Here is a 26778-nt window from a genome sequence, read left to right as displayed (position 1 = left end):
ATTTTGCATCTAGAAGAGTAAATGAGCTGTTTTTTAGAATGTGTAACTGTTACACATTTTTGTTTGGCCTGGAAAGTATGCACTTATGAGTAGGCCTTACACATTTTAGGTGCTGAGCGGTTTTAGCGTGAATGGAGGAAGAGAAAAAATAGGCCAAAAAATGCTACGTCATTTATGGACGCTCCCATATTAGACGTACTGGGAAATTTTGAAAAGATACACTTTCAAATGTACGTCATTTTAACAGATCAAATTTCAAGTTATTGTATTTATTGTCCAGACAAAATTTACAGCTCTAAACTGGAGTTATTAGTGGAGTATTTATCAAGTACTTTATTCTGTTCAGTTGTAGGAAAATGTGACAAAAAAGATTTTTTATATTCTTGATTTATCGGTCAAATTTCTTTTTTTTTTGTTTTGCACGAAGAAGACTCCGCACAAATGGAACTGTGAAATAATTTTATAGTTCCAGTGACTCACTCTTGAACCAAATCGTGATACACAAATTACATCCCATTTTTTATATATGTGGATAGATTAATGAACTTTACTACTTCACTACTCAGTTTCATTAGAATTTATCAATAAACATTTTTCAAAAAAATCTTAGAGAATTTCGTCAAAAACCCTTCTTGAGTTCAAGCAGAGAATTTAACATTTTTCCAAAAATACTGGGAGAAATTTATTCAAAAGCTTTGCCGATATCAACCAAAAATCAATATTTTCCATACTTTAAAAAGTCATCACTATAAGCTCCAAGAAGTTTTTTTTACTTTTTTTTGCTAGAATTGTATTTTAAATATTTAAAACTTCTTCAAAAAATTACCGACGCTAATGTTTAACGATGTATTCTCCAAATAATTTTGTGATAACAGACTCTAGATATTTAGAAAGAAAATCATTTTAAAAAAATCTTCTTGAAATTCCACCTTAAACTTCTCCATTTCGACAATTTTCGAATTATTACACTAGATATACGTCCAACAGTCTCGTCAAAGATTAAAAATCTACTTTCAAAGGGAAACCATCAGCATTACCAAAATAAAAAGTAGATTGTTGTTCATATCTTTAAGTTTAAATCTTCAATCATTAATATTTACAGTGTATCAAACAATTGTCCGAACAGCATTTTTTTCGACAAAATAATTTGTCATTCTAATTTTCATAACTTTTTATACGTCAATAAAAAACGTTAAAAGTTTGACCAATCACAAACAATATATTAAAGCTCCATTGGTAAAATTTTGAGCGAGATCGAATAAAGTTTCTGAAGATTATAGAACTTTTAGTAAATTTTATAAGTTTTTTGAACAAATTTCTAAAACATTATAACTTAATATGTACTTTATGAAACTTTTTAATTTTTTCTTGTGTTACAGCTTATACCTAAAGCTTTCATGTCCAGCTTTGTTTGAGGTTTCATATTCACTACAAAAATATAAAAAAATCTGTATATGTTCAGAGTATTATTTGGAAATTCATCATATTTTTAAAAGTTCCAAGTGCATTCAATCTCTTAAAATTTTCTTAAAATATTAAAACTACATATGCAGGTAGGTCCTATGTATTTTTCGATTAATTTATGCACTTTTATTAGTGGAAAACATTTGGCAGATTATATGTGTAAAATATGGTAAATTTATAAACATCGTCAGATTTTTCATATTTATTTTTTTTTTTTTGAAGTTATCAAATTAGCCCTAACAAGATTGCTTATGAACATTGTGTTAGTGTTCCCTCAAAAAAGTAAGAACATAATTTATCCAATATTCTTTGAAATAAATATTTAATATTGTTAAATATGTCATCAAGCTTTACTAAAAGTTGTTTAACTTTCAGGAAACTAATTCAGTCTTGCTCCAAATTTTACCAATGAAAAAGCAATATATGGTTTATGATTGGTCAAAATTTCTACATTTTTGATTAACGTATAAAAAAGTTATGAACATTTGAATGAAAAATTAGCACTTCCACAGTAATTAAAGAAAGTTCTCTATCTTTGTCAGCCATTGCATGAATTAGTATATTGTGAGGCAAGCACAATGATACTCTATGCCCAGGAAGTCGAGAAAATGTTCCCGACCAGAACGGGACTCGAACCCGCCGTCTCCGGATTGACGATCCAAAGCCTTAACCACTAGGCTAACTGGAGGCCCCTCGATCACATTACCTAAGTGGACCTCCATAGTCAGAGTGATGGAAAAAGTTATACCTTTTCCAGCACGCAAAACTGCTAAATCTTTGAAAAGAGGCGTCGAACTGTAATTTATTTTGGTAAACAAAAAACATCTGATCCAACCAGTATTTCAGTTTTGGCAAAAAATACAGGAACGAAAATTGGCATCAGAGACAAGCGCAAAACTAGCTGCTGGAAAACCACTTATTCATTTGGTCATAAACTTATTGAAATCTTCGAAATAACACATCCTCCCTTTATATTTAAGGCTAGAAAATGTATTTTTGACTTGAGCTTACAAAGTTTCATCACACTTTATGTCCTATTTTAAATATCCACGGGCTGCCTGTCTAGAGGTCTTTGTAAGGTATGGCGATAATGTTATAACGCATTTAACATTTGGATGCGCTGTATACCTGCGTACGAAATCGGAAAGGCATTCGTTTTTAGAGTCAGAGTTCCACTCATGTTATGAGCCTCTATGGTTATGAAACTTGATAGTTAAGCTTGGAGTTAAACCGCAGGTAGTACATAGTGTTCATTATAAAACTTCCAGCTCAGGGATTCCACGGAGGCATGCAAGTCGATCCTAAGCGACCATTTCAAAAATATCTAGTAGCTCTACTTGAACGTTAAATGACACCCAATGGCAGCTGTACCTATTGTTCAAAAACACATTTTCAACCATTATCCCACAAATCGGAAGTAAGTCCGCCTATACGTGTCCATTAGTTTAACGGTCTATTTTCTCGTGGGTGTTTCAACAATCAACCAGCTATTCATTTAACTGGAAGCAGTATCAGTATGCGTTATTTAAACGCAGTATATAGGTGTATATGTGTGCGAAAATCCATTACCCATTATCCATTGTCATAATATGTTCCTCTCTATTGTATAGTAAAAGGTGCTACATATGTTTCAATTTAACATTAACCTAAGCAACTTTAAGCTCTATGGTTAATATAGACTAGTGTACTAACATTGTTTTAGTTATGTTAGTCATGTTACTAACAACAAAAATCTTGTCTCGCCCTTCCCTTCTCGCCCTAGTAGCACATGCTGACCACATCGCATCAAAACATTACGTCATCAACTCGCATCGAGATGATTGAAAATTATCAATGGAACAGCCAGCAGCTAGCCAGCCTAGCCTATCATACGTGTCTGCAATCGTTCAAGAATTGGGAATGACATCGTCGCGTCGGGTCGGACGGCTTGTGACGTGAAACAAGATAATGAATTTAAAATTTCACGGACAATCAATATACGCGAAAAACCCACGCACGCAGATCATGGTTCGATCTGTCAAAACTGTCACAAACAGTTCAACAACGCCCGATAGCCCGATTCGAAATTTGGCTCGTTAAGAGTTGGCCGTTGGCGTTGCAATGCCCTTGTACAGTTTGTTCCAATGCGTGATAATTTGAAAATAATGATACCCAAATGATCCACGGGAACCCATGCTTTTTCTCCGTCGATGATAAATTGGCGGTCGCTGAAAAGTTAAAAACAAGAAAGCTGGAATAATCTGGATTGTACTTACCGATTCCGAGCGAAACGACCAACATGAACCCAACGGCTGAGTAATCATAGGGGGTAAATTCTCCGGTGTGTGCCATCTCCTCGCTTCCACAAGTGGGCAAATCGTCGGGTCCGGCACCGAGGGCACCCCCAGCGGCAAGGGCGAGCATCATCACAATTGTTAACATTTCTTTGTTCGATTTCGCGGAAATACTGATTGAAGTGTCTTTATTTGGTAAGTAGTGTTTTTTTTTTTGGTGGGGTGTTGTTATAATAATAAATATGATTGTTATGGAACTTAATTCACTTATTTTCACAGCTGTTGATTACTATAGTTCTATATCACACTACTTTGTAGAAGGAATAACTAATTGCTTCCCAGTGCCGCTTTTGAAGCTTAATACTTTTGTTTTACTTCCGTTGGGTAGCTTACGGAATTTTTGACGCCCTTGAACCGTGAGTCAAACTTGGTGGATCTTCTTAGTGGGCGCCCCAGCTAGTGCAGGAAGCTTTATCTGAAAGAAAGCCACAAAAATAAAAAAAATAAATAAGTCAAAAGATATTTTAGAACTGCAATGATTATAGAGCAAGGGTGTTAATTGAACATTCATACAAAGGCGTGGGTGGCGGTCACTGTGGAATTGGCAATGGCAAAACTAGGTATCGCTGCTGCTGTGCTTAATGGTGCGATATTTGTGTATATGATCAAATAATAAGCGTAGGAATGTGAAAAGGTTAACTTGATTCCGCAAAAAAAGCTCCGTCATGCTTGAGCTCAGTCGAATCACCCAACAAAATTTACACTCTCGGGCGAAAGTTTGGAGACATCGTAGAAGGGCACGTTGACAGAGTAGATTTTTTTTTTTTAATTTTTCGTTCTATGATAATTCACACTTATGTGTAAGATTTTCAATAAACTCTTTTCGAAACCAGGATTTTTTTTGTAAATTTGACCTTTAGCGAATTCTTTACATTCGTCTACATTAACCTTTTAAGCCAATATAATTTCAATTTGCTGAAGGACTCTTCTTCCTAGTTACCTTTGGACAAAACAAGCGACAAATGTTTCCTGTTTATGTGATTATAATTGCGACATTCCAAAACATGTGACACTTGGGTAGATATTATTTCTTTAAATGAGAATTGTCGCAATATAAATAAAATTAAAACTTGTTTTTTATTTCCAGAAATACTTGAATAGCCAAGATTTCTGCGATAAATGCTAAGATTTCTTCACGAGTTGCTGCCGGGATTATTCCAGCGATTTTTTTTTTCAATAATTACTATTTGAAATCCTTTAGAATCTCAAGATGGGAGTCCTCGGTAAATTTTTGCAGCTGTTCCCTCCAGGAATTCCTCCGAGAAATTCTCCGAGGATTTCCATGGAATCTTTTCAAATTTATCTCTAATATTTTTTTTAGAGATTCCTCCTGTGAAACCTCTAGAAGTATTTCTTGGGATTTTTCCATAAAGTCCTACTGGGATTCCTCCAAAAAAAGTAACTAGTGCTCCTGCAAGACTTTTCCCAAGAATTTCCACAGCAACTGCTCCAGGGATGTATCCAGAAATATCTGTAGGAAATTATCCAATAATTCCTCCTAGAACTATTTATCTAGAAAATCTTTCAGGAATTCCTTATAGGTTCCTTTGAAATCGTTCAGGATTTCCCATGGATATTCAGAGATTCTTCAAGTAGTTTTTAGAATTTTTTTCTGGAATTCTTGATACAATTTCTCAAGCCATTTCTAAAAATTACACCAAATCTGCACCCAGAATTTTATTCGAGAATTTCCCCCTTGGATTTCACCACGAATTTCATGTGGAAACGTAACATAGATTACTCAAGGTATTTTAATAGGAATTTCCCAATGTTTCTTCTAGGAATTACTCCAGGGATTTTTACAGGAATTCTTCTAGGGATGTTGCCAAGAATTACTTCGCAGATACCTTAAGAAATTACTCACCGGATTTATCTGAGAACTCCTCTAGAGGTTTCTACAGGAAAAACTTACGGGATTTCTTAAGGAATTCCATCAGGTTTTCGTCCTGCAATTTCTCAGGTAATTTCTTCTTTCGAAGATTTCTCAAGAAATATCACCTGAAATTTCACCAAGGATTTCTTCAGTGATTCCTCTTGGAATTTTTAGAGATTTCTCTAGAGATTCTTCCACACGGATTCCTCCAAAACTTTTTCCTCAGGTTCCCCGATTGGTGAGAGTTTGCCACCAAGCCACCAACTATTGCCGACACGTTGAGACGAGTTCTAAAGGTGTTTCTAGAGATCTAAGACGGCAAAGCCGGACTCCCACCAATCGTTATTCCCAAAACAGTCGAACCCTTGAACATTCAATATTTCTGCTTACTGTTATAATATGTATGATTTTCCATTACTTGCGTAATCGCTTCCAGTATTGTGACTCGTGAACATTTTGAGGAGTGAAGAGATATTTCTGGCAACACTTATTGAGGAATTTCTGAATGAATGAAATGTTGAAATATTTATATTTCTTATTTCATCGGCGACATTTTTACTTAATTTTAAAAGCTTGACTACAAATACTGGCGAAAATAAGAAATTCTCAAATTAGAGTGAAATATGCGAAAAAGTAACTCGTCCTTTCGGTGAGACTCGAACTCCCACTCAATAGACAGACGCGTTACCACTAGTTCACTCGGAACCAACGGCTTTGCTTCTCTTCTGAAGAACGAACTCACAATTTGCTAGTTTGTCGGAAGTGGAATTTGATCCTAGGTCCTCGGCGTGAAATTCACGAGCTCTTATTACCTCATCAGGTCCACTCTTGGGTTCTACCGAATCTAATGGCCTCCATCAAACACCCGTTGAGTCAATGTTAGAGACACTCAGATGAGAACCCTGTCGTGAAATCCCTGGAGAAAAAAATTGGCAAAATAAGGTTAAAACTCCCGGATGGACTTTTATTGTGATAGATGCAAAAATGTCTGTGTGAATGCTAGATTTAATTCCCTGATTCCCCGAAAGATTTAATTTACCTGCGGGCACCTTTGAAGGTATTCTGTATAGAGACCTGCAATAGTTATTAATTTATTTTTAGCAATCCCTTGAGCAATATTTAGGAATAAATTGGGCAATATCTGGAGATATCTTGTGAGTACTTATAAAAAAAATCTTCAGAGAAATCTCGGATATACTATTTGGAAATTCTGATGGAAGCTTCTTGTGAAATCTATTAATCCAACAACATTGAAAACATTCACTGCTAGATTAGATGCACTGCGATATTCCTACAAGGTTCGCTGGGAGATTTTCGGAGCCAACAAGGTAAAAAATATAAAAATGTTGTTTGTCTTCCATGTTAAATTGACGATGGAGTTCCAAGCAAAAACATACAGGAAATTCACTAGAGCAGTGTTTGTTGAGATGTCTAGTTGAATGTGGCTATTTTTTTTTTTGAATTGTTTAAAATCACTCAAAATATGATTTTTTAAGATTTCTTTTTTTTTTCTTTTTATAAAAAATTAACTTTGTGGCTCTGTAAATTTTGAATTGCTTGACCAATTTCGTTTTTCAGCGTTCTGTTGTATATATGTTTTTATTCATTGCTAACTATGTCCTGAAGTAAGTATTCGTTAAATTATTCTTTTTTTAAGTTTTTACTTTTGTTATTTTTTTTTTTATTTTTGTGAACTTCGGTAATTTATTCATTTTTATTATACTTTTTACCAAAAACTGCCAAAACATGCCTAAAAAAATTTGTTTCATAAGAAATCTAGTTATGGCATGATTTACTGGCACTTTTTACTCAAAACCAGATACTAAGCATCTTGTTAAGCATAATATTAAGGGCTATAGAATACAATAGAGAATTTAAAAAACTGTTTTTTTTTGCATTTTGAACCTAATAATATGTTCCGAAACACTCCAAAAACTGAAGTTTAAGGCTTTCATATTATTATTGAGACTTTTGTTTTTCATTTCAAGGCCAAAATCGTGCATGAAAACGATCAAAATTTGGCCGAAATTCTCATTATTCCGGTAAAATACATGCTTTTAATTTTTTTTTATATATTTATCTACGTTGAAACAGTTTTCCATGCGAATTCCAGATTTCATGTCATGTTGAAAGTGTTATGAGATTTCTGAAATATTATTGGAAAAAATCACACTGTCAACTTAATGAAGCAACAATCAATAAAATCTAGACATTTTGATGAAGCTACTGAAGGTCAACTCCGGAACATATTGTTCTAACCTTGGATCTCTGTGGAAGTTTTTTGACCAATTACAGGGAAAACATTTGGCGAAAGCTTTCGAGAAACTGCTCGACGAATCGCTGGGAGTCTTCTTAGTAAAATTGGATGAGAAATTTTATGAAAAATAAGAGGGTCTGACCATCCCCTACGGTCCATACAAATTAAAAAAAAAATGTATGGATGAAAGTCTACGTTGGGGGAGGGGGTGGGGGTCTGACATGATCAAAAATGAGTCTACGTAGATTATGGACAACGCCTAACTTTAGTATGTTGCGCTGCCCACGTCCTTACGATTATCGCGGAAGGGATGGAATGTTAGTATGACATCCGTATTGCTTACTGCCTTATTTTTGTATGCAGATCCATTGAAAGCACTCCCCGAAATCTGTTGGTTCCATATTCTTCGGTTTTGGGTTTGTTTATCTCGAGGCCCATGGCTTTACTACCCTTTTGAAAGAAAATCCCACTTTTTGTGAGTTTGCCGGTAGTGGGACTCGATCCAGTATCCCCGGCGTGATAAGCAAGTGCTCAAAACATCCCACCAGGTTCGCTCCGAGAAGTATTACTTCTTTTCTTGACTTTCTCCGATTCTGAAAATTGCACCAGAATCCGCTTTCTATTTCTAATACATATATTTAAAACCAATTACCAAATTTCAAAAGTCATCGGGAAACATTTTCAGTTTTTAAGTAACAACAGCAAATGTTTAGTTTTGTAATAATCACATCTCTGTTATTTTATGTTAAATTTTATTTCTTCATATCTATATCTTTTTTCTCAAGTATGTAGCTGTGTGATTTGTTACAATTTTTTTTCTCTTTTCGGTGTCACAGATCGATAAGTTACATATCGGCGAAAACGTACGAAAACCAATATTTTCAATAAACTACAAACTTTTGCACCGTAGTGTAGGTGTCCCCCACGATATAATATTGAAATGTGTACCTTCTACCATATCGTTCGATCATACAATCGAAAATAGCATGTCAAAGCCCAATAATCGGATTCAAATAGGACCATCGCTGATTGGCCAACAAACTGTCACAATTTATTGTGCTTCATTATCACACCGATAACAGGCTCCTCTGCCACACATTGCTGGGGTGACATTCCACATCTCTCTTAATTTCTGCCAACCAACCGTCAACGCAACGCTGCTGCTGCTGCTGCTACTGCAGCACCCGCCCCTATTCGAGGCGGAGACGATCATTGGTCGTAAAGGCAGCAAGCAATGCGGGAAAAAGTAAGCTCAAGACGGTGCAATCCACCACGTGCCGGTTTGATCTGCCTCCAACACGCTCTAAGCGGAAAAACCTGGCCAACCAATTGGAGTTCGAAGCACCGGAGCCCCGACTGATGACGCGTTGCAAATGAGCGAACCGATCGAGCGAATGAGGGAGCGCGAAGCGAACAATTCGCAGCAGCAGCAGCGGAGTGGGAGCTTGGGCGAAATTCACCTCGATCCATCCATCCACCCCGATCGCGCTGCTGCCCAAGTAGGTAGGCCTGGGTCCGAGCCGAGAACATGAACATGAGTTTTCTATGCCGGGCTACATTTCTTTGCCGTTGGTTGCAGATCAAGGCAAGCCAGATGGATGAGGCAGCTTAGATATGTATCTGACTGGTGAGGCTGCGGGTGTAGCCCAGCTAACGATCGATGCGACGCGGAACACGCAACGACAGATGATCATTCTGTTGCGTATCTTAGGTCAATTAGAGCTCTGTACCTAATGGGTGTACCACGCGTGCATGTGCAACACTGCAGGCTACTGTCACAGCTATCAATCGTTGAATACGGTCAGACAGGAAGTACAAGGACTATGCTTTAGGAATAGCTGCTGAATAAATCTACTAGGCATACCGGAAACACAATATTCGATCCAATTCTCACATAGCTTTTCAAATGGAAATGATGCCTTATATGTATTATGATTTCAGTTCCTCACAAAAAATCATTATGGATAATTTATTCGATCAACGATAAAAAAACGATCAAATCTGACATACAACTTTCTAGAAAAAATCTCTGAAACTGATTGTATTCAAAAATATTGGAAAATTTTAGCAACCTTGATTTAGAATAAAGTTTTAAGGCTCAAATGAGAATCGCATATTATTCAAAACTTAAATTGCACTTTTCTCCCGAATGACGAGAAAGTGAACAAAACCAGCTTGTCCGATTGTCATAATTGACCAAATAAACAATCGGACATTCTTCTTCTTCTTCTTTATGGCTCTACGTCCCCACTGGAACTTGACCTGCCTCGCTTCAACTTAGTGTTCTTTGAGTACTTCCACAGTTATTAATTGAAGGGCTTTCTTTGCCTGCCATTGCATGAATTTATATTGTGGGGCAAGTACATTGCACTATGCCCAGGAAGTCGAGAAAATTTTCCCGACCAGAACGGGAATCGAACCCACCGTCTCGGGATTGGCGATCCATGCCTCAACCATTAGACTAATTGGAGACCCGGACATTCTTATTTTCTTCTATTTGTGGATCATTTTGGGAAAAAAGTGCTTTTTCAGTTCTGAAATATTTGCCATTCTCAATTGAGCCATAAGTCACCATTAAGCTTCAGTTAATATTTAAGTTTGATTGGCATCTCAAAACTTATTGTATTATTGCCTGCACTGTGCATATATTTACATATAATAATGAGCTTTAATACCCTTTGAGGCAATATATTTCGGCTGCAGCTGTTTTTTAAGGATGTAAAAGTTACGAAATACATTTTAAAAATTGACAAACTGCAAAAGCCCATGTGGCAGGTCCATTCTCATTAGTAATCAACAAAAAAAAATACCTGAATTCTTGCTCAAACGAGTTAATGTTAGCTTACACAGTAAAACCGCTCGGCACTAAAATGTGTAAGCCCTACTCATAAGTGCATAATTTCCAGACTACACAAAAATGTGTTACAGTTACACATTCTCAAAAACAGCTCGTACACTCGTGTAGATGCGAAATGTCGATAAATGTTGATCCAGCCAACGTACATTTCCACCTTCGGAAAAGCACAAAAATGGTCATAACTTTTTTTGTTTTTCGATGGATATTTACGAAATTTTTACAACTTCCCGAAAAACTCTTCTAGTTTATGATGCCCGGGACATGGGTGCCTGGTCCACATGGTTCCGAAGTTATTCCGGATTGTCTAGGGGTACCAAAATTGGCCACATACTTTGCGCAACGTATATCTCAAGATCCCGATGAGGTAGAAGTATGGTGTCTTCGGCGAATTTGTTCAACAGGTTGAGAACTAACTGGAAGCGGTGACTCTGGTTCGCGATTCAGCCGCTAGGCGGCGCCAGTGTCAAAAATGTTCAGACCCTCATATCTCAGAAACCTGATAAGATAGAATGATGCTGTCTTCGGCAAAATTCTTCAGCAAGCTCAGAACTATCTGATAGTAATGTCTTTGGTTTGGGATTTATCCGCTAGGTGGCGCATTATGTCTGAATAGTTCAAACACGTATATCTCGATACCCTAATGAGGTACAAGCATGCCATTTTCAGCAAAGTTGATCAGCAGGCTAAGAACTATCTGGCAATGGCGTCTTTGGTTCAAGAATCGTCCGCTAGGTGGCGCCAGGGTAAAAAATCTTCAAACTTCTATATCTCAGAATCCTGATAAGATAGAATGATGCCGTCTACAACAAAGTTTTTCAGAATGCCAAAAACTGTCTGATAGTTAAGTCTTTGATTCGTGATTTATTCACTAGGTTATTCTCTACACCATCTTTGACTCCCTGCAGACAAATTTATCACCCCACAATATTGAAGTGTAGAATTAGCAAATTGTTAAAATACACATAAATAAAATAAAAAAAAACCCCACAGTATTGCTCCGTGTTTTCTTCCGGGAATGTCTCCGGGAATTTCTTCAGGAACTCTCCTGGGAATTTTTCTAGGAATTTCTTCGGGAATTTCTCTAGGAATTCCTCTGGAAATGTCTCCGAGAATTCTTCCGGAAATTTGTCCAGGATTTCCTCTTAGACCCACATCAGAAACTCCTGCGGAGATTTTTCAAAGAATTACTTCGGTAATTTCCCCAGGAATTCTTCTGGGAATGTTCTCCAGGAGTTCTCGAGGAATTCCTCCGGATTTCCTCAGAGAAATTTCTCAGGAATACCTCCATGAGTTCCTCCGGCAATTTCTCCGGTTGGATTTCTCCGAGAACTTTTCTAGGAGTTCCTCCAGGAATATCTCCGGGAATGTCCCCGGGAATTTCTTCAGGATATCCGCCAGGAATTGCTTCGGAAATTTCTTCAAGAAATTGTGCGGGAAATCCTCCAGAATTTTTTCCAGGAATTCCTCCGGGAATTTATTCAGGAAAACTTATGGTTTTTTCTTCAAAAAAATCCACTGGGAATTTCTCCAGAAAGTCTTCCTGCAGGAAGTCTCCCGTGATTTTTTTTTCTTCAGAAAACCCTCTGAGAATTTCTCCAGGAATTCCTCCGGGAATTTCTCCAGGAATCCCTCTGGGAATTTCTCTAGGAATTCCTCCTTTGTTTTCTCCAGGAATTCTGCCTGGAATTTCCCTGGGGATTCCTCCGGGAATTTCTTCAGGATATCCTTCCGATTTTTTTTCCTGGAATTCCACTAGGAATTTCTTTACGACTCCTTCCAGGAATTTCTCCGGGAATTCTTCTAAGACTCCCATCTGCAATTCCTCCGGTGGTTCCCTTAGTAATTTCTCCAGGACTTTTGGAAAATGTACGTTGGCTGGATGAAGGTTAACCCTCTAATACTCAACCCCGCCTTTAGACGGGGTATAGTTTGAGCATTTTTGTAATTTTTGTTTCGTGGACAATCATTTATTTTTTTATTTTTGGCTGATATTTAGGACTATTCTGTACATCTTAAAATATTGTTTGGTCTCTTTTGAAGCATATTTACATTTTTTTTAAAATCATTGAAAAATTGATGTTTTAGTCTCCTTTCAGAAGTCATTGTATATTTTGCATTGAATCACTTCAATTTACATATTTTATTTTTTTTTCCCGAATCATACTATCATAGGGGTTCGAATACACTCTAAAAAAATTTTCCCTAAAATTACACGGAAAAAATCCTATAAAAAATAAAAATAAAAATAGTAAACAATAATCATAAAATCTCAAAATGTTTTCGTCTCAAAAAATCCGTCTCCAGGAAAAATATAAAAGTGTGCAGATGTTCAAAAATAAAAATTAGAAAAATCAAAAACCGAAATTCACAAAATCGAGAATTAAAAAGAATCCTCCAAAGCATGTTTAAATCGATTTAAGATCAAAATCAAAAATTTGGGTATTACAGGGTTAAGGATCAAAAAGGCGTCCTGACCTGAGAGGTTAAGTATTGTGTAAATCTTAAAACATAGATCTTAGAAGTATGAAAAGTACGTTGAGCGAATGTGAATTAAAGTAATGGGATCACTATGCGTTGTTCACTGGATAGATATTGATTTACATATGATTGACCGTTTCACTAACGAAATATGTTTTGTAAGAAATTCGGTAACACTCACGTCATCATAGCCACATCACGTTTGGCAGAGATCGATCCTTTACGGAAACTTTGCTCTACTAACTAGACTCCACTTGATTCTTGACCCCCGCAACGCCCAGAGATTGTGTGCCTGGATAGCCTTTATCTCAAGCCGCGAACTGCACTCAGTTCCTTAACGAGTCACGATTAATTTGTCAGATAAACTATTTCGCGACCTTTTCATCAATTGTAACGAGTCACGATTAATTTGTCAGATAAACTATTTCGCGACCTTTTCATCAATTGTGAAGCGTGGATGCGTCACTCAGAAGAACATTCGTATACTGTCAAATGCTCTTCAGAGCGACAACTTTCAATTTATAACGAGGCCAGTTGAAAGAACCATATAGTACGGTGGCTCAATGATTCGACTATAAAAGCGGTAATTTCAACCAATTGACGCAAGTGAATGACAGGCTTTGTTTGTGGGACCTAGATTCTGTTATGAAAACAAAAGGCAACCCAATAAAAGTGACAATACTGGATTACATTACGTATGATTTGATGAAGAACATTACTGAATACAACTTAGGAATTCAAAGAAGTATTTTTTTAATGTTACTTTTTATTTAGAGACTTTTAGCAAGACCAGGTCAACAGCTTCAATCCCCGGTTGATCCTAGATCTTTTCGTCATGAAAATATGCATGGATCCTTTTTGTATAGAGTGTCCTCGTACCTCTCTCACGATATACTTATGCAAAACATTCAATTAGCTTAGAAAGCTCTCAGTTAATAACTCTGGAAGTAGTTTCGTAAAAGGATTCGTGATTCGTGATCCAAAACCTGCCGTAACTCACATGGTATTAAAGCTCATGACGGCTTTTTCATCAGTTTTGTTGTTTTTCAACATCTTAGAACAAAACACCCCAACCCATACCTCCTATTGAACTATACCAGGTTCCATGAATAACCCACCACAGCAAGATGCAAACTAGATTTCTCAAACCTATTAACTTCACGAATTTTCCACCGTTCGTTTCTTTCGAATCGAAGAACGATGTGAAAGCACTGCGACATTCATCGCGATCGATGATCTCCTAGAAGCAAATAAATATCGATCTTGTCTCTCTTACGCCGTACCAAGCCACGCCAAGAGGTCCGTTCAGATATCTTCCTGTACTGTTAAGCACCAGGACCAGATTCAACCGGTGTTGGCCCAAGGGCACTCGCGTTGACCGCCGGTAACAGTACTTCGCATATCTTTTGGTACACCGATCGGCCTATGCTATGCAGACAGCAACAACAGCAGCACAACACCCACCGAAAGGAATTTCCGCAGGAGGATCAACTAGTTTGTGAGTGGCTGTCAATAATTACGTAGCGCAGCATAGCTTTGGGGAATCCCCGACCTCCTCATCGTTTCGCCTTGTAACACTTGTCTTGCTGGGTGCTGCTCTTTGTACTCTAAACTCAATGTTTTCGTCAAACTTTTTTCTCTCACCTGCCGATGATGGTACCCCTATCGCGCGAAACGTAATTCATGGGCGGTGCACCTTTGTGCAACGGTTCTCCATTTCCCTTCGACATTTGTTTTGCTCTTGTCGTCCGCCGCTAGACCAGATTCAACCGGTGTGAGCCAAAACAGAAAATGATGCTGTTGTTGATGGGTGGCTGCTTGGCTGCTGTTTGAACTGCTGGCTGCTTCACAATGACGAGCGGCGTCGCGTTGCATACAAAAAAGGTGGCGAGCCACTACCTCTAAAAAAAGCAACAGCTCGCTGCAAGGAGGTCTGGTGCTTTCGTTGTTTTCTGTGGCTGGAACGGTAGTTGCGGAAACAGCTGATCGGATCGTGACACTAGCGAAAGTAGCGGAAGGCGTTGTAGATAGGGTTCTAGGAGCCGATGTCTTTAAATTGTTGGAACTGTTATTAGTTTGAAAGTGACGAAACTCTGAAAATTTCTCTTGTAGACTACAATGAAAATTTGCCAAGTTTAGCTTAAGGCTTAAGCTGTTAGTACACAGGGTTAAATAGGGTTCAATCCAAAAACAAACCGATGATGTTCAAACATCAGTTTGACTCGATCGAATTTTCATTAGTGTCAAACTGATGTTGTTTCTCAAGTTCTTCCCTTGTCAATTATTTGACCCTGTTTACTTCAGGCCTTACTATTGCTTAGTAATCACAATTTGCTGAAATCACAAGCATTTTTGACGTTTCATTGCCAGAGGTCAGCATTTTTTTTTTTTTTGCTTTGATCAGTTCGCAAACGTCACGTTTGACTAAAATACCAGTTTGACAGTCACCATATCAGTGAGAAAAAATCTGTTGACCTTGTTTACCATAAAATGTGTTTAGTCAATTTGTTGCTGATTTCTTTTTTTTTTGTGCTACACATATTCATATAATGCTAATAATTGGTCCTAATAAGGACAGAATCTCGTAGACTTTTTGTGGAGAGGGAAAGGTCTGACCAAAGTCTACTTATTTACTTACTTTCAGTCCTGAGCAGCCCTAGTGACGCAGAGTGATGTAATGAAGGGTCTCCATCCTGGGCGATTGCCCTGGGCCTGCCTTAGATTCCTCATGTGATTCTTCTGAATATTACACTCAAAAATATTTTCGGGATTCTTACAAGGCCAGGCGAATCGGATTACCCAAGTAACAATCAGCATGCCTTGAAGGTTTATTCATGTTTTATCCTGGTTTTATACAAGCATGTCAAAAAGCAAGTTGTTCTAAATTAGTTTTATGTGGTAGTTTTTTACTTTGAACCTTTGGCGTTCCATAAAACTATCATATAACTTCTGCTATAAACATCTTCAATTTAAGACTTGCAAGTAGACATGAATTGGTTTTATCACTTATTATATACCATTTCAATAAAACTTGCATTTGCGGTTGTTGTCGGAGAGATTTTTTTGTAAACAAATACACAAAACTGTGAGGCAATGCCTAAAACCAACAAAAGATTTCGTGGCCATACCATAAACCAAAAAAATGCTGTGATAAAACCGCTAGTTCTATCATGAGCTCAGTTATGACTACCTCAGGAGGGTTGGCCCTATTGGAGGAATCATCAGGAACACAGAGTTTTATCAGAAAAATATGTCGCCTAGCCGGGATAATTCATGTAAATACAGAAAAATTATTACTCAATTTTATGATTTCACGTACAGCTTAAGATCAAATTAAACCATACTACACGTTTCCGTCATTTTATTTTGTCAGAAAAATTACATAATGTTTTTTAAACTCCGCTGTGTTGAAAAAACCTTATTTGCACTCAATTCCACCGAGTAAATTAAATGCATTTAACTTCCAAATTATGCATAGTTTGTGTGGCGCACTTAGTTTTTGTCATTATCACAGTCACATTCACCACAAACTTCCCGTGGCATGTCTCCTGACACGTATTAAATAGAAAAACAAATCTTAATTCGATATCTGCATCTTTCCAATTGATGGCTGGATAAACAACCAAGCATAATTTATTCTGACGATCGAACATTGAGAGTGAAAAATAATCAAAACAATTATTTGACAAGTCAGAAGATGGTTTTATTTAGAAGATTGATAAAACTATGATACAACCCGAGATCCTAGGCCGGTTTGCATACGAAGTCCTGTAGATCGTAATAAGACTGGGCCAACTAGCCAGAACGTGGGCTTATTGAGGCATACAAGAACACGAGAGCATTTTCAAGTCGGCATCAATGGTTTTATGTTTAGGATTTTTGAATCGCTAAAAAACTTTGATAAAATTAAAATTGTTACTTGGGTAGTCATTAATGTGTCGAAGACAAAGTACATGATGGCAAAGGGCTCCAGGGAGGAATCACCGCGCCCGCCACCCCGAATTTATATCGACGGTGATGAAATCAAGGCAGTTGAAGAATTCGTGTACTTGGGCTCACTGGTGACCGCCGACAACGACACCAGCAGAGAAATTCAGAGGCGCATTGTGGCAGGAAGTCGTGCTTACTTTGGAATCCGCAGAACTCTACGATTGAATAAAGTTCGCCGTATAACGAAGTTAACTGTCTACAAAACGCTGATTAGACCGGTAGTTCTCTATGGGCACGAAACATGGACCCTACGTGCAGAGGACCAACGTGCCCTTGGAGTTTTCGAACGAAAGGTGTTGCGTACCATCTACGGCGGAATGCAGATGGAAGACGGGACTTGGAGAAGGCGAATGAACCACGAGCTGCATCAGCTGCTGAGAGAACCAACCATCGTCCATACCGCGAAAATCGGGAGGCTACGGTGGGCGGGTCACGTCATCAGGATGTCGGATAGCAACCCGACTAAAATGGTTCTCGAGAGTTATCCGACCGGTGCAAGAAGACGTGGAGCGCAGCGAGCTAGGTGGGTCGACCAAGTGGAGGACGATCTGCGGACCCTACGCAGAGTGCGGAACTGGAGACAAACAGCCATGGATCGAGTGGAATGGAGACGGCTACTATGTACAGCAGAGGCCACCCCGGCCTGATCGAACACAACACAAGGCATTTCTCTCGTGAATCTTTATGGGTTCCTCTTGGGATTCATATTAGATCGTTTCTCAGGTCTCCTATCGTGATTCCTCTTCGGATTTATTTTGGGATTTCTCGATGGATTCCTCTAGGCTTTCCTTTGAGGATTCCTACAGTAAATTATCTTGGGATTCGTCCAGGGATTTCCAATCAAACCTTCGAAGATCTTTCCTCCTACAAGAATTTTTCTATGAATTGCTCTCGAGAGTCTTCCTTGCAGTTTGTCTTTTTTTTAATGTATTTCGTAACTTTTTCATCGTAAAAACACAGCCGCAGACGAAGCCTCAAAGGGAATTTAAGCTCATTTTTAAGTGAAGATATATGCACAGTGCAGGCAATAATAAAGTACACTGTGACCATTCTTCATACAATATGGTCAAGTTTGGAAGTCTGTATTCCAAGTTTTAAAATACCAATCAACCTTAAATATTAACTGAAGTTGGATGGTGACTTAAAATTTAATTGGTGAAAAATTTATAAAACTTAATTTTATACCATGGTTGCTAAAATTTTTCAATATTTGCGAAACAATCAGTATCAGAGATTTTTTTCTAGAAAGTTGTATGTATTGCTGCAATAAACTTTTTTTCTTCGGAAACATGAATTGCCCCAACTATTAGCATTTCAAAATTATTTTTTTATATAATATTAAATTTTTTATGTTAGCCAACTTTTTAATAATTGTTCAAAAATACAGTACTGGACAGAATAAAGTATGCATCAGTCGATTTTCAAACAAAATGCTCAAGTTTGGAGCTCCGAATCTCAGCTTTTAGAGCGCAGATTGACTTTAAATTTTGACTGGACACTCTTATTAGCTTGAAATTTTACTTATTGAAAGGTTAGACTATTCCATACAAAATTTTAAAAGTAATCGCAAATCTCTCATTTTGAGAAAAAATGATTTTTTTGGAATAATTCCAAAAATTCAATATTTAGACAAATATGTTTTTCTACAAAGTTGATCAGTCTAACAAAACACACCACTTTCCTGAACAATCCCTTTAAGTAGTTCTTGTTTACAAATAAATTAAAAAATAGCAATTTAGCTATTTTTTTCTTGAAATGGGAGTATTGCGAAATTTTAAGTTTTTTTTTTATTTTATTTTTTCTGAGCTGCAATTAAAATTTTAGAGCAATCGGTGATATTGAAGCCAACATACACCCGGTAAAAATGAAAAATGGACAGTATGTACTTTATTCTAGCCAATACTGTATGACGCTTTCTGCTTAAATTTCCAGGTGAGCAGGAACCATCTGTCGTAAACAGTCGGCGTCACATTTATACGCTTCAGTTGTGTGAATAATTCATATCACTGATACATCAGCCCACTTCTTCTCCAATGAATTATTTAGGGATGCTTTCTTTATCTTTCGAAATTCCTCTAAAGGTTTCTGAGTCATCGATTCATTCCGAGATTGCTTTAGAGATTTGTCCAAGGGTTCCTTTATGGACTTTCTCCGATATTTATTTATTTATTTATTTTGTTTATTATATTGTACATCATCCGACACTTTATGTCTTAATGATTCATCGTATTCTAACTCTAAAATTTTCTGAAGTTTCATTGAAATCATACACATTAAAACAAACATTGAAAACACTTATCACTGCACGGACAGATCCATGAAAGTCTAAAGAGAAATATTATTGTACCGTGTTTTCTAAGAAGTGCTGCCCTACTTCAGAGCCCCATTATAATGTGAAATGTTCAAAATCACCTCACGCTATGTCCAAAGGGAAGTATTATGAAACACCAATGTACCTCAAACTTTATTCCCTAGGATCATAGGTTTTGACCTCTAGTTTCAGAATCTGTGCGGATTAAAATATTTCATCTTGGGTTTTTTGAAATTTTTGATTTTTTCCCTATTTTCCCATACAAATGTCGAAAAAAGTCATGTTAAGGTCAAAATCATCCCATATAAAAATGTATGAAAAAAACCCAAGATGGATGATTTTAAATTTCTCATATTCTGAATCTAGGGGTCCAAAAATACGGTTCTAGCGAAAAAAAATTGAGGTACATTCACTTTTCATAATACTTCCCTTTGGACATAGCGTGCACCAAAGTTTTCCATGTATTTTCAACCATGCAAAATTATATTCGCATAAATTGTTGAACGATTTTATCTCAATGGAGCACTGTCCTCAGTAGGAAGTCATTGAAAAGAACATGCTATTTTTCTACACTGTTTCACATTTATTAGAATAACTTCACAATGAATGCATATATCGTCATGGAAATTGGAGTGAAAGTGGCAAGCATGTTTTGAAATAGAGGAAAATTTTCAAAAATTATACTCCAGTGCGCTATATGATATCAGGCGTACAAAAATCGAAAAAGTAACCCTCACCAAACCTTGGTGTTATATTTTTTTGTTGAAAGTAAACATTCCAATTAAGAAAAGCCCAAAGTTTCAAATTTCTAGCACTGTGCGTTTCTGAGATATGAAATGTCAAAGTTGGAAATTTGCAAAAAATAAAACTTTTTGCCGGATATGCTCGGCTTATCTTAAATCAATTTTAGACCATTTTTTCATGAGAAACCCTGTTGTTTTGAAAAGGTTACTAAAAAAGCTGTAAGAAAAAAATAACACAAGTTTCTGTACAGAGCTAAATTATAAAAAAACACTGAAAGGCGTTGAAGTATAGAAATATCGCAATTAGAAAATATTTTGATCAATTTTAAAATATTTTGATCGCAATTATAAAATATTTTGCGCAACTTTGAAATCAGGCTTTTTAAAACATAGTACATTTTAGTACAATTTCATATTTTTTATACATAACAATAGCAATTGTATCGCTTTCATATTTTTCCAAGTAGTGAATGGACAGTTCCACATGAAAACAAAAAATAATAACCTATTGATTTGCAATCAAAGTACGGATCGATTTAATTTCAAATTTACTTCAAATTGATAAGTATATATGCCCTTTTGAAAAGATAAGCTAGAAATATGTACTGAAAAAGCAAATTAACGAAATATTTTGATAGTCCTCTCCTCTTCTTGGCGTAACGTCCTCACTGGGACAAAGCCTGCTTCTCAGCTTAGTGTTCTATGAGCACTTCCACAGTTATTAACTGAGAGCTTTCTCTGCCAATGACCATTTTGCATGTGTATATCGTGCGGCAGGCACGAAGATACTCTATGCCCAAGGAAGTCAAGGAAATTTCCTTTACGAAAAGATCCTGGACCGACCGGGAATCGAACCCGTCACCCTCAGCATGGTCATGCTGAATACCCGTGCGTTTACCGCCTCGGCTATATGGGCCCTTTTCATAGTATAAACCACAGAAAACGAAAAGAAATTATAAAAATATTTTCATCCGCCTGGTTGTATGGAAATCGACCATAATGCATTGTAAATAAAAACATCATGAAAAAAGGGTGGAAACAAGTACTTTTTTTAATGCAAACGTTATAACAGGGGTTGCTTGAAGAATTCCTCTTGGAATTTTCTTCCGGGATTGCTTCAGAAATTTGCTTGGATTCATCCAGATATTTCTCCCAGAATTCCTCTAGAGATTCCTCCAACGATTTATTCCGAAACACTTTTGGGTATTTTCCAGGGATACCTTTATGGATTCCTTTTCACGATTCCTTTAAATTTAAAAGTTGCTCCTGCAGTATATTTTCAATTTTAACTAGTGCTTCAAGTAGTGTTTCAAAAATACTGAGATGAACCAGCTTCGGGCTGAAAAACTCATAAATAAAGAGAAACGAAACTTCAAAAACACACAAATTCAAACAAGTATGTTAGTGAAATATTATTTCTATCTTTTATTGATCATATAGTATGATTTAGATTTTAGAGCAGAATGGGACATATTTTTTTTTTTAATTTTATGCCTACCTCACATTAAAAGGAAGTAAAATGATCAATTAAAAAATAAAATTTCAGTCAATAACGGTGGAAGTGCTCATGTAACACCAGGCTGAGCAGAACGCTGTGTCCTAGTTGGGACGTTACCCAAAACAAGTAGAAGAAAAGGAATGTTCCTGGAATACGGTGAAAATAATAAAACGATGACATTGAATCCCAAATACTAAATAGGACAAGGATTCAAAATGAGTCTGCACATTATTGGAGAACAGATTATCGAACTCCATCAGCCTTCGTTTAAGTTTCAGCCCAAGGAAAGAAAATGGTCTTCGGGACAAATCAATAAGTACGAATAATTGAAAAAAAAAATCACGCCATCAGTCGAAGTGGCAATTATTGCATGCTTGATTGATGATCGGCTAGAGTGCTGTTCACCAGAGAGCCTTCACACATGTCGTAACCCTGTACCACTGATAAAAATAATGATAATATGTACTATAACACATTAAAAATTAGTTTCAAAATTTAAAAGTATGATAGTTGTCTCATCCTGAATCACAACAAATGTTCCAATGTTACACATAACACATTAAAAATTAGTTTCAAAATTTAAAAGTATGATAGTTGTCTCATCCTGAATCACAACAAATGTTCCAAATGTTACAATAAGACCAATGTGTGTTTAAAAAAAATAACATACGTGCTATTTGATTAAAATATTACAAAAGGATTCCATAAGTAATTCATGAATCACGAATAAGCTAAAAGGATCTTCCAAAGTAAAAAAACAAAGTATCAAACATCTGAATCACAAAACTTCAGCACTATTCTTGAATTATGCAAGGAACATTACAAATCGAAGCCGAGCCCGTTACGGTCCAATGAATATTCCATTAGCATAATGCGGATAATTCGTTCTAATTCACTAAATTGTTTATCACTAAAAACATAGCGCAGCTGCGCTGCTGAGGAAAAACATCGACTGCAAGGTGGGAGCCCATAGTGCTGTGGTGACTGAGACCACGTATTATGGAACGGATTTCATCATGCTTTTTCTGCAGTGTTGATGTGTAATTATCATTAATGATCCTAATTTACCTATGCTAGTGCAACGCTACAGCAGTGTGCTGTAGTATTGAGTATGATCTTTAGACGTTGTACTGTGCGAGGCGTCATGTAACTAAGGAAACGGAAGCATACATTTGAAGGTATCTATTTAATCATCTATCGTAATATTTGTTTGTCAAATAACTCTAACAGTTAGTTTAGTTTAGTTTAAAATTCAACAATCAATTAGGTAAATTTCAATTCAGCGCATTAAAATTTCGTCTAAACCTTTGAACTCTTTAGCTCAAAGCTCAAAGCTTTAGAATTAGGGCAAGACTTTAAAACAATAAATCGAACAACATGATTAAGTATTTAAAAAGCTTCATAATAACTTTGAAAAAATATTTCAATGGAAACAGTACATATCACTTCTTAATGACTTTGAAAGTTACAAACTTTGAAAACAAAAACAATCAAATCGATGAATACCTAATTTAGCATAAAATTGTTAACAGGCATAATTTTTAATTTCTGGGTTTTTAAATAAAAGTTACAAAAACTGGTAAATATTAAAATGTTTGTTATAAAAAATATGCACGGGAAAATTTGACATTAATGAAAAAATGAAATGATATGTAAACGATTCGACACCTCCGATCCGAACTGTATCTTCAGTGTCTGTTTGCTTCACTTATTCAACCATTTGAACTGACCGCCACAACATGGAAAACTACTTTTCTTCCGCCCACGGCGGTCCACTTCTTACAAATCAGTTTATCGCACTCACCTCCTCCGGGAAAACCGCGTTTCCGGTGTGGGCTTTCTTTGATCTGCAGGAACGTACGGCACTGTATCTGCACTAACAGCCCAAATGTGCTCCGATAATGCATTCGCTTGAGGTATGATCGCGGGAGCACATTAGAATAAGCCCTCTTCCTTTTGGGATCCAATTCTGGAGTTTTACGAAAAGTCACTTTCAAAAATAATAAATTCCCCCTTAAGTTCAACTGATCACAACAACCGACAACAATTCACCGCCGAATTTGTCACCCTCAATTATATTTTCTGGCTTCACAATGAGCAAACACTTCCACAACGACCGACAGCAAGAAACGCGCGCGACGCGAACGGAAATTCGATAGCTAATAAGTTGGACCAATTGGGTGACTATTATTTATAAACGACTCCAAAGCTCCTGTGACGACGAGCCGCCGCGCCGCGCGCACATCAATCCAGCGCCAACGGTGCGCGCCAAGCTGCACAACCACGCGCTGCTACCTTCTGATATCACACTCTCACACCCCTCAGAGCGTCGCGTCGTCGTCACTCGTCATCCCAACATCAACGATATGTAGTAGGTACCTACCCTAAGTACGGGTGCAACACGCGCAAGAAGTAAAAGCTCTTGGCGCAGGACCGTCACGACGTCGCATCGCGGACATGTCGCGCAACATCGCGCTGATAATGTAGATCGCATGTCATTCGCGCCACGACTCGATCAGCGTTATCGCGCGCAGCAAGCAACTCAACCGCCCGGAACGGAGAGTGGGTGGTGACGTATGTTGCCTGGTTGAGCTAGTCGCATTGTCTTCGGTCGGTCGCGGCCGCGGGGGAAGCACGAACGGTAACAAGTGCGAGCAATCGATTGGAGAGATAATTTACGATGCCGCCGAACAGGTGAGACGAGAGAGAGAGAGAGGCGACGATTACTTGCCGGCGGGCGTGCGAAAATGATAAGCAAGAACAAATCAGTGCTTTTGGCTATCATTTGTCACTCAAATTTTTGATGGACTATTTACGAGAGTATCTTTAAATTGTCAAATAATAGGCTAGTTGTAGTTTTAATCACTCAATGCTTGCTTGGAGCAGATCGTTGAACTCTGCGTCGAAGATTTACGTCTCATACGTCACAGAGATAGTCATCGGAGATGTAAATGCGCAGATCGGCAGAGAAAGTTTCTTTCGGCCTGTCATTGGAACGGAAAGCCTTCATTCTGTTACCAACGATAATGGTCTGCGCCTTGTGACATTCGCTGCTGCTAGAGGGATGGCAATCAGCAGTACCTACTTCGCACGTAAGAATATCCGAAAACACACCTGGCGACACCCGAGTGGTGACACTTGCTCCCAGATAGACCACGTGCTGGTCGACGGGCGACATTTCTCGGACGTCATAGATGTGAGGTCCTACAGAGGCCCGAACATCGACTCGGATCATTATCTTGTAGCCGCTAAAATTCGGGCGCGATTATCCAGCGTCACGAATTCAAGAAACAACAGGACGATGCGTTTCAATATCCAGCGCTTGTCAGCCGAAGGGGTTGCTGCACAGTACCATCAGAAGCTAGACGAGAGGATAGGAGAGACCAACGGATCTGGAGATGTCAACAGCTTATGGGGAAGTATCCACGAAGCAGTGACAACAACAGCGCAAGAGGTGATTGGTACCGCTCAGCGACGCCAACGTAATGGTTGGTTTGACGAGGACTGCCAACGAGCGACGAACGAAAAGAATGCCGCCAGAAGTCGAATGCTAGTGGCCGGTACCCGGCAGAACAGAGAGCGGTACAGGGTTGCAAGAGCAGAAGAGAAACGAATCCACCGCAGGAAAAAACGGCAACACGAAGAGAGTGTTATTGCTGAAGCGCAGGAAAGTATGGACAGGAACGATATGCGGAGATTTTATGCAACTGTCAATGGCGCGCGGCACAAGACTGCGCCAGTGCCCGCCATGTGCAATGACCGGGAAGGAAATTTGCTGACAGACAAAACAATGGTGGCAGCCAGGTGGAAGGAGCACTTCGAAGATTTGTTGAATGGTAGCAGCGAAGGAGCACCCAGGAACAGGATTAACATAATGGATGACAGTCAAGCAGTGGAACCACCAACACTGGATGAGGTTAAAAAGGCCCTTAAGGAGCTGAAAAACAGCAAGGCTGCTGGGAAGGACGAGATCCCGGTCGAACTTCTTAAGCACGGAAGCGAGCAGCTACATCAATCAATCCATCAGATTATTATAAAGATTTGGGAGGATGAAGAATTGCCCACTAGTTGGTTGGATGGCCTCATATGTCCAATCTACAAGAAAGGGCACAGACTGGAGTGTGCCAATTACAGAGGGATTACCCTTTTAAATTCGGCGTATAAGATACTGTCGCGTGTCCTGTTCAACAGACTGCGACCTCTTGAGGAGTCCTTCGTCGGCGAATACCAGGCTGGTTTTCGTGAGGGCCGATCAACGACGGATCAAATGTTTACCCTGCGGATGATCCTAGATAAATTTCGGGAATATAACTTGCAGACTCACCATCTGTTCATTGATTTTAAAGCAGCGTACGATTCAGTGAAAAGAAATGAGCTTTGGCAGATAATGTCAGAACATGGTTTTCCGGCGAAACTAACTAGGCTGATACGCGCAACGCTGGATGGATCAAAATCAAGTATTCGGATCGCGGACGAAGTGTCTACGTCGTTTGTGACCTTGGATGGATTGAAGCAGGGAGATGCTCTTTCAAATTTATTGTTCAACATTGCACTCGAAGGAGCGATTAGGAGGTCAGGCGTGCAGAGGAATGGCTCTATCATCACACGGTCGCACATGCTCCTCGGTTTTGCGGACGATATTGATCTCATCGGCATCGATCGTAGGGCAGTGGAGGAAGCTTATGCTCCTCTGAAGAGAGAGACAGCGAGGATAGGCTTGACGATTAACTCTACCAAGACGAAGTACATGATAGCGGGTAGAGACAGAAGCAGGCCTAGTGGTGTTAGTGCTGAGGTAGTGATTGATGGGGAAGTGTTTGAAGTTGTTGAAGAATTTGTTTATCTTGGAACACTTGTGACATGTGACAATGACGTTTCCCGTGAAGTGAAAAGGCGTATTGCAGCTGCGAATAGGGCCTTTTACGGATTGCGTAGCCAGCTTAGGTCCCGTAACTTGCAAACGCAAACAAAATT

General features: G+C 38.1%; 1 protein-coding gene across 1 annotated transcript in view; it reads right to left on the bottom strand.

The window, feature by feature from the left end:
- LOC109404759 (sodium-coupled monocarboxylate transporter 1) overlaps positions 1-24095 on the bottom strand; it is a 247588-nt gene extending 223493 nt beyond the window's left edge. The window contains exons 1-2 of the mRNA XM_029870294.2: positions 23609-24095; positions 3720-4212 (exon numbers count right to left, since the gene is read on the bottom strand). Of these exons, the coding sequence (XP_029726154.1) occupies positions 3720-3885 (166 nt within the window). The 5' untranslated portion in view covers positions 3886-4212; positions 23609-24095. The remainder of the gene's footprint in view (positions 1-3719; positions 4213-23608) is intronic.
- Between the last annotated feature and the right edge of the window lie 2683 nt (positions 24096-26778).

Source organism: Aedes albopictus, chromosome 2, assembly GCF_035046485.1.
Source record: "Aedes albopictus strain Foshan chromosome 2, AalbF5, whole genome shotgun sequence".
Lineage (NCBI taxonomy): Eukaryota > Metazoa > Arthropoda > Insecta > Diptera > Culicidae > Aedes > Aedes albopictus.
This window is presented reverse-complemented; position numbering and strand designations above follow the sequence as displayed.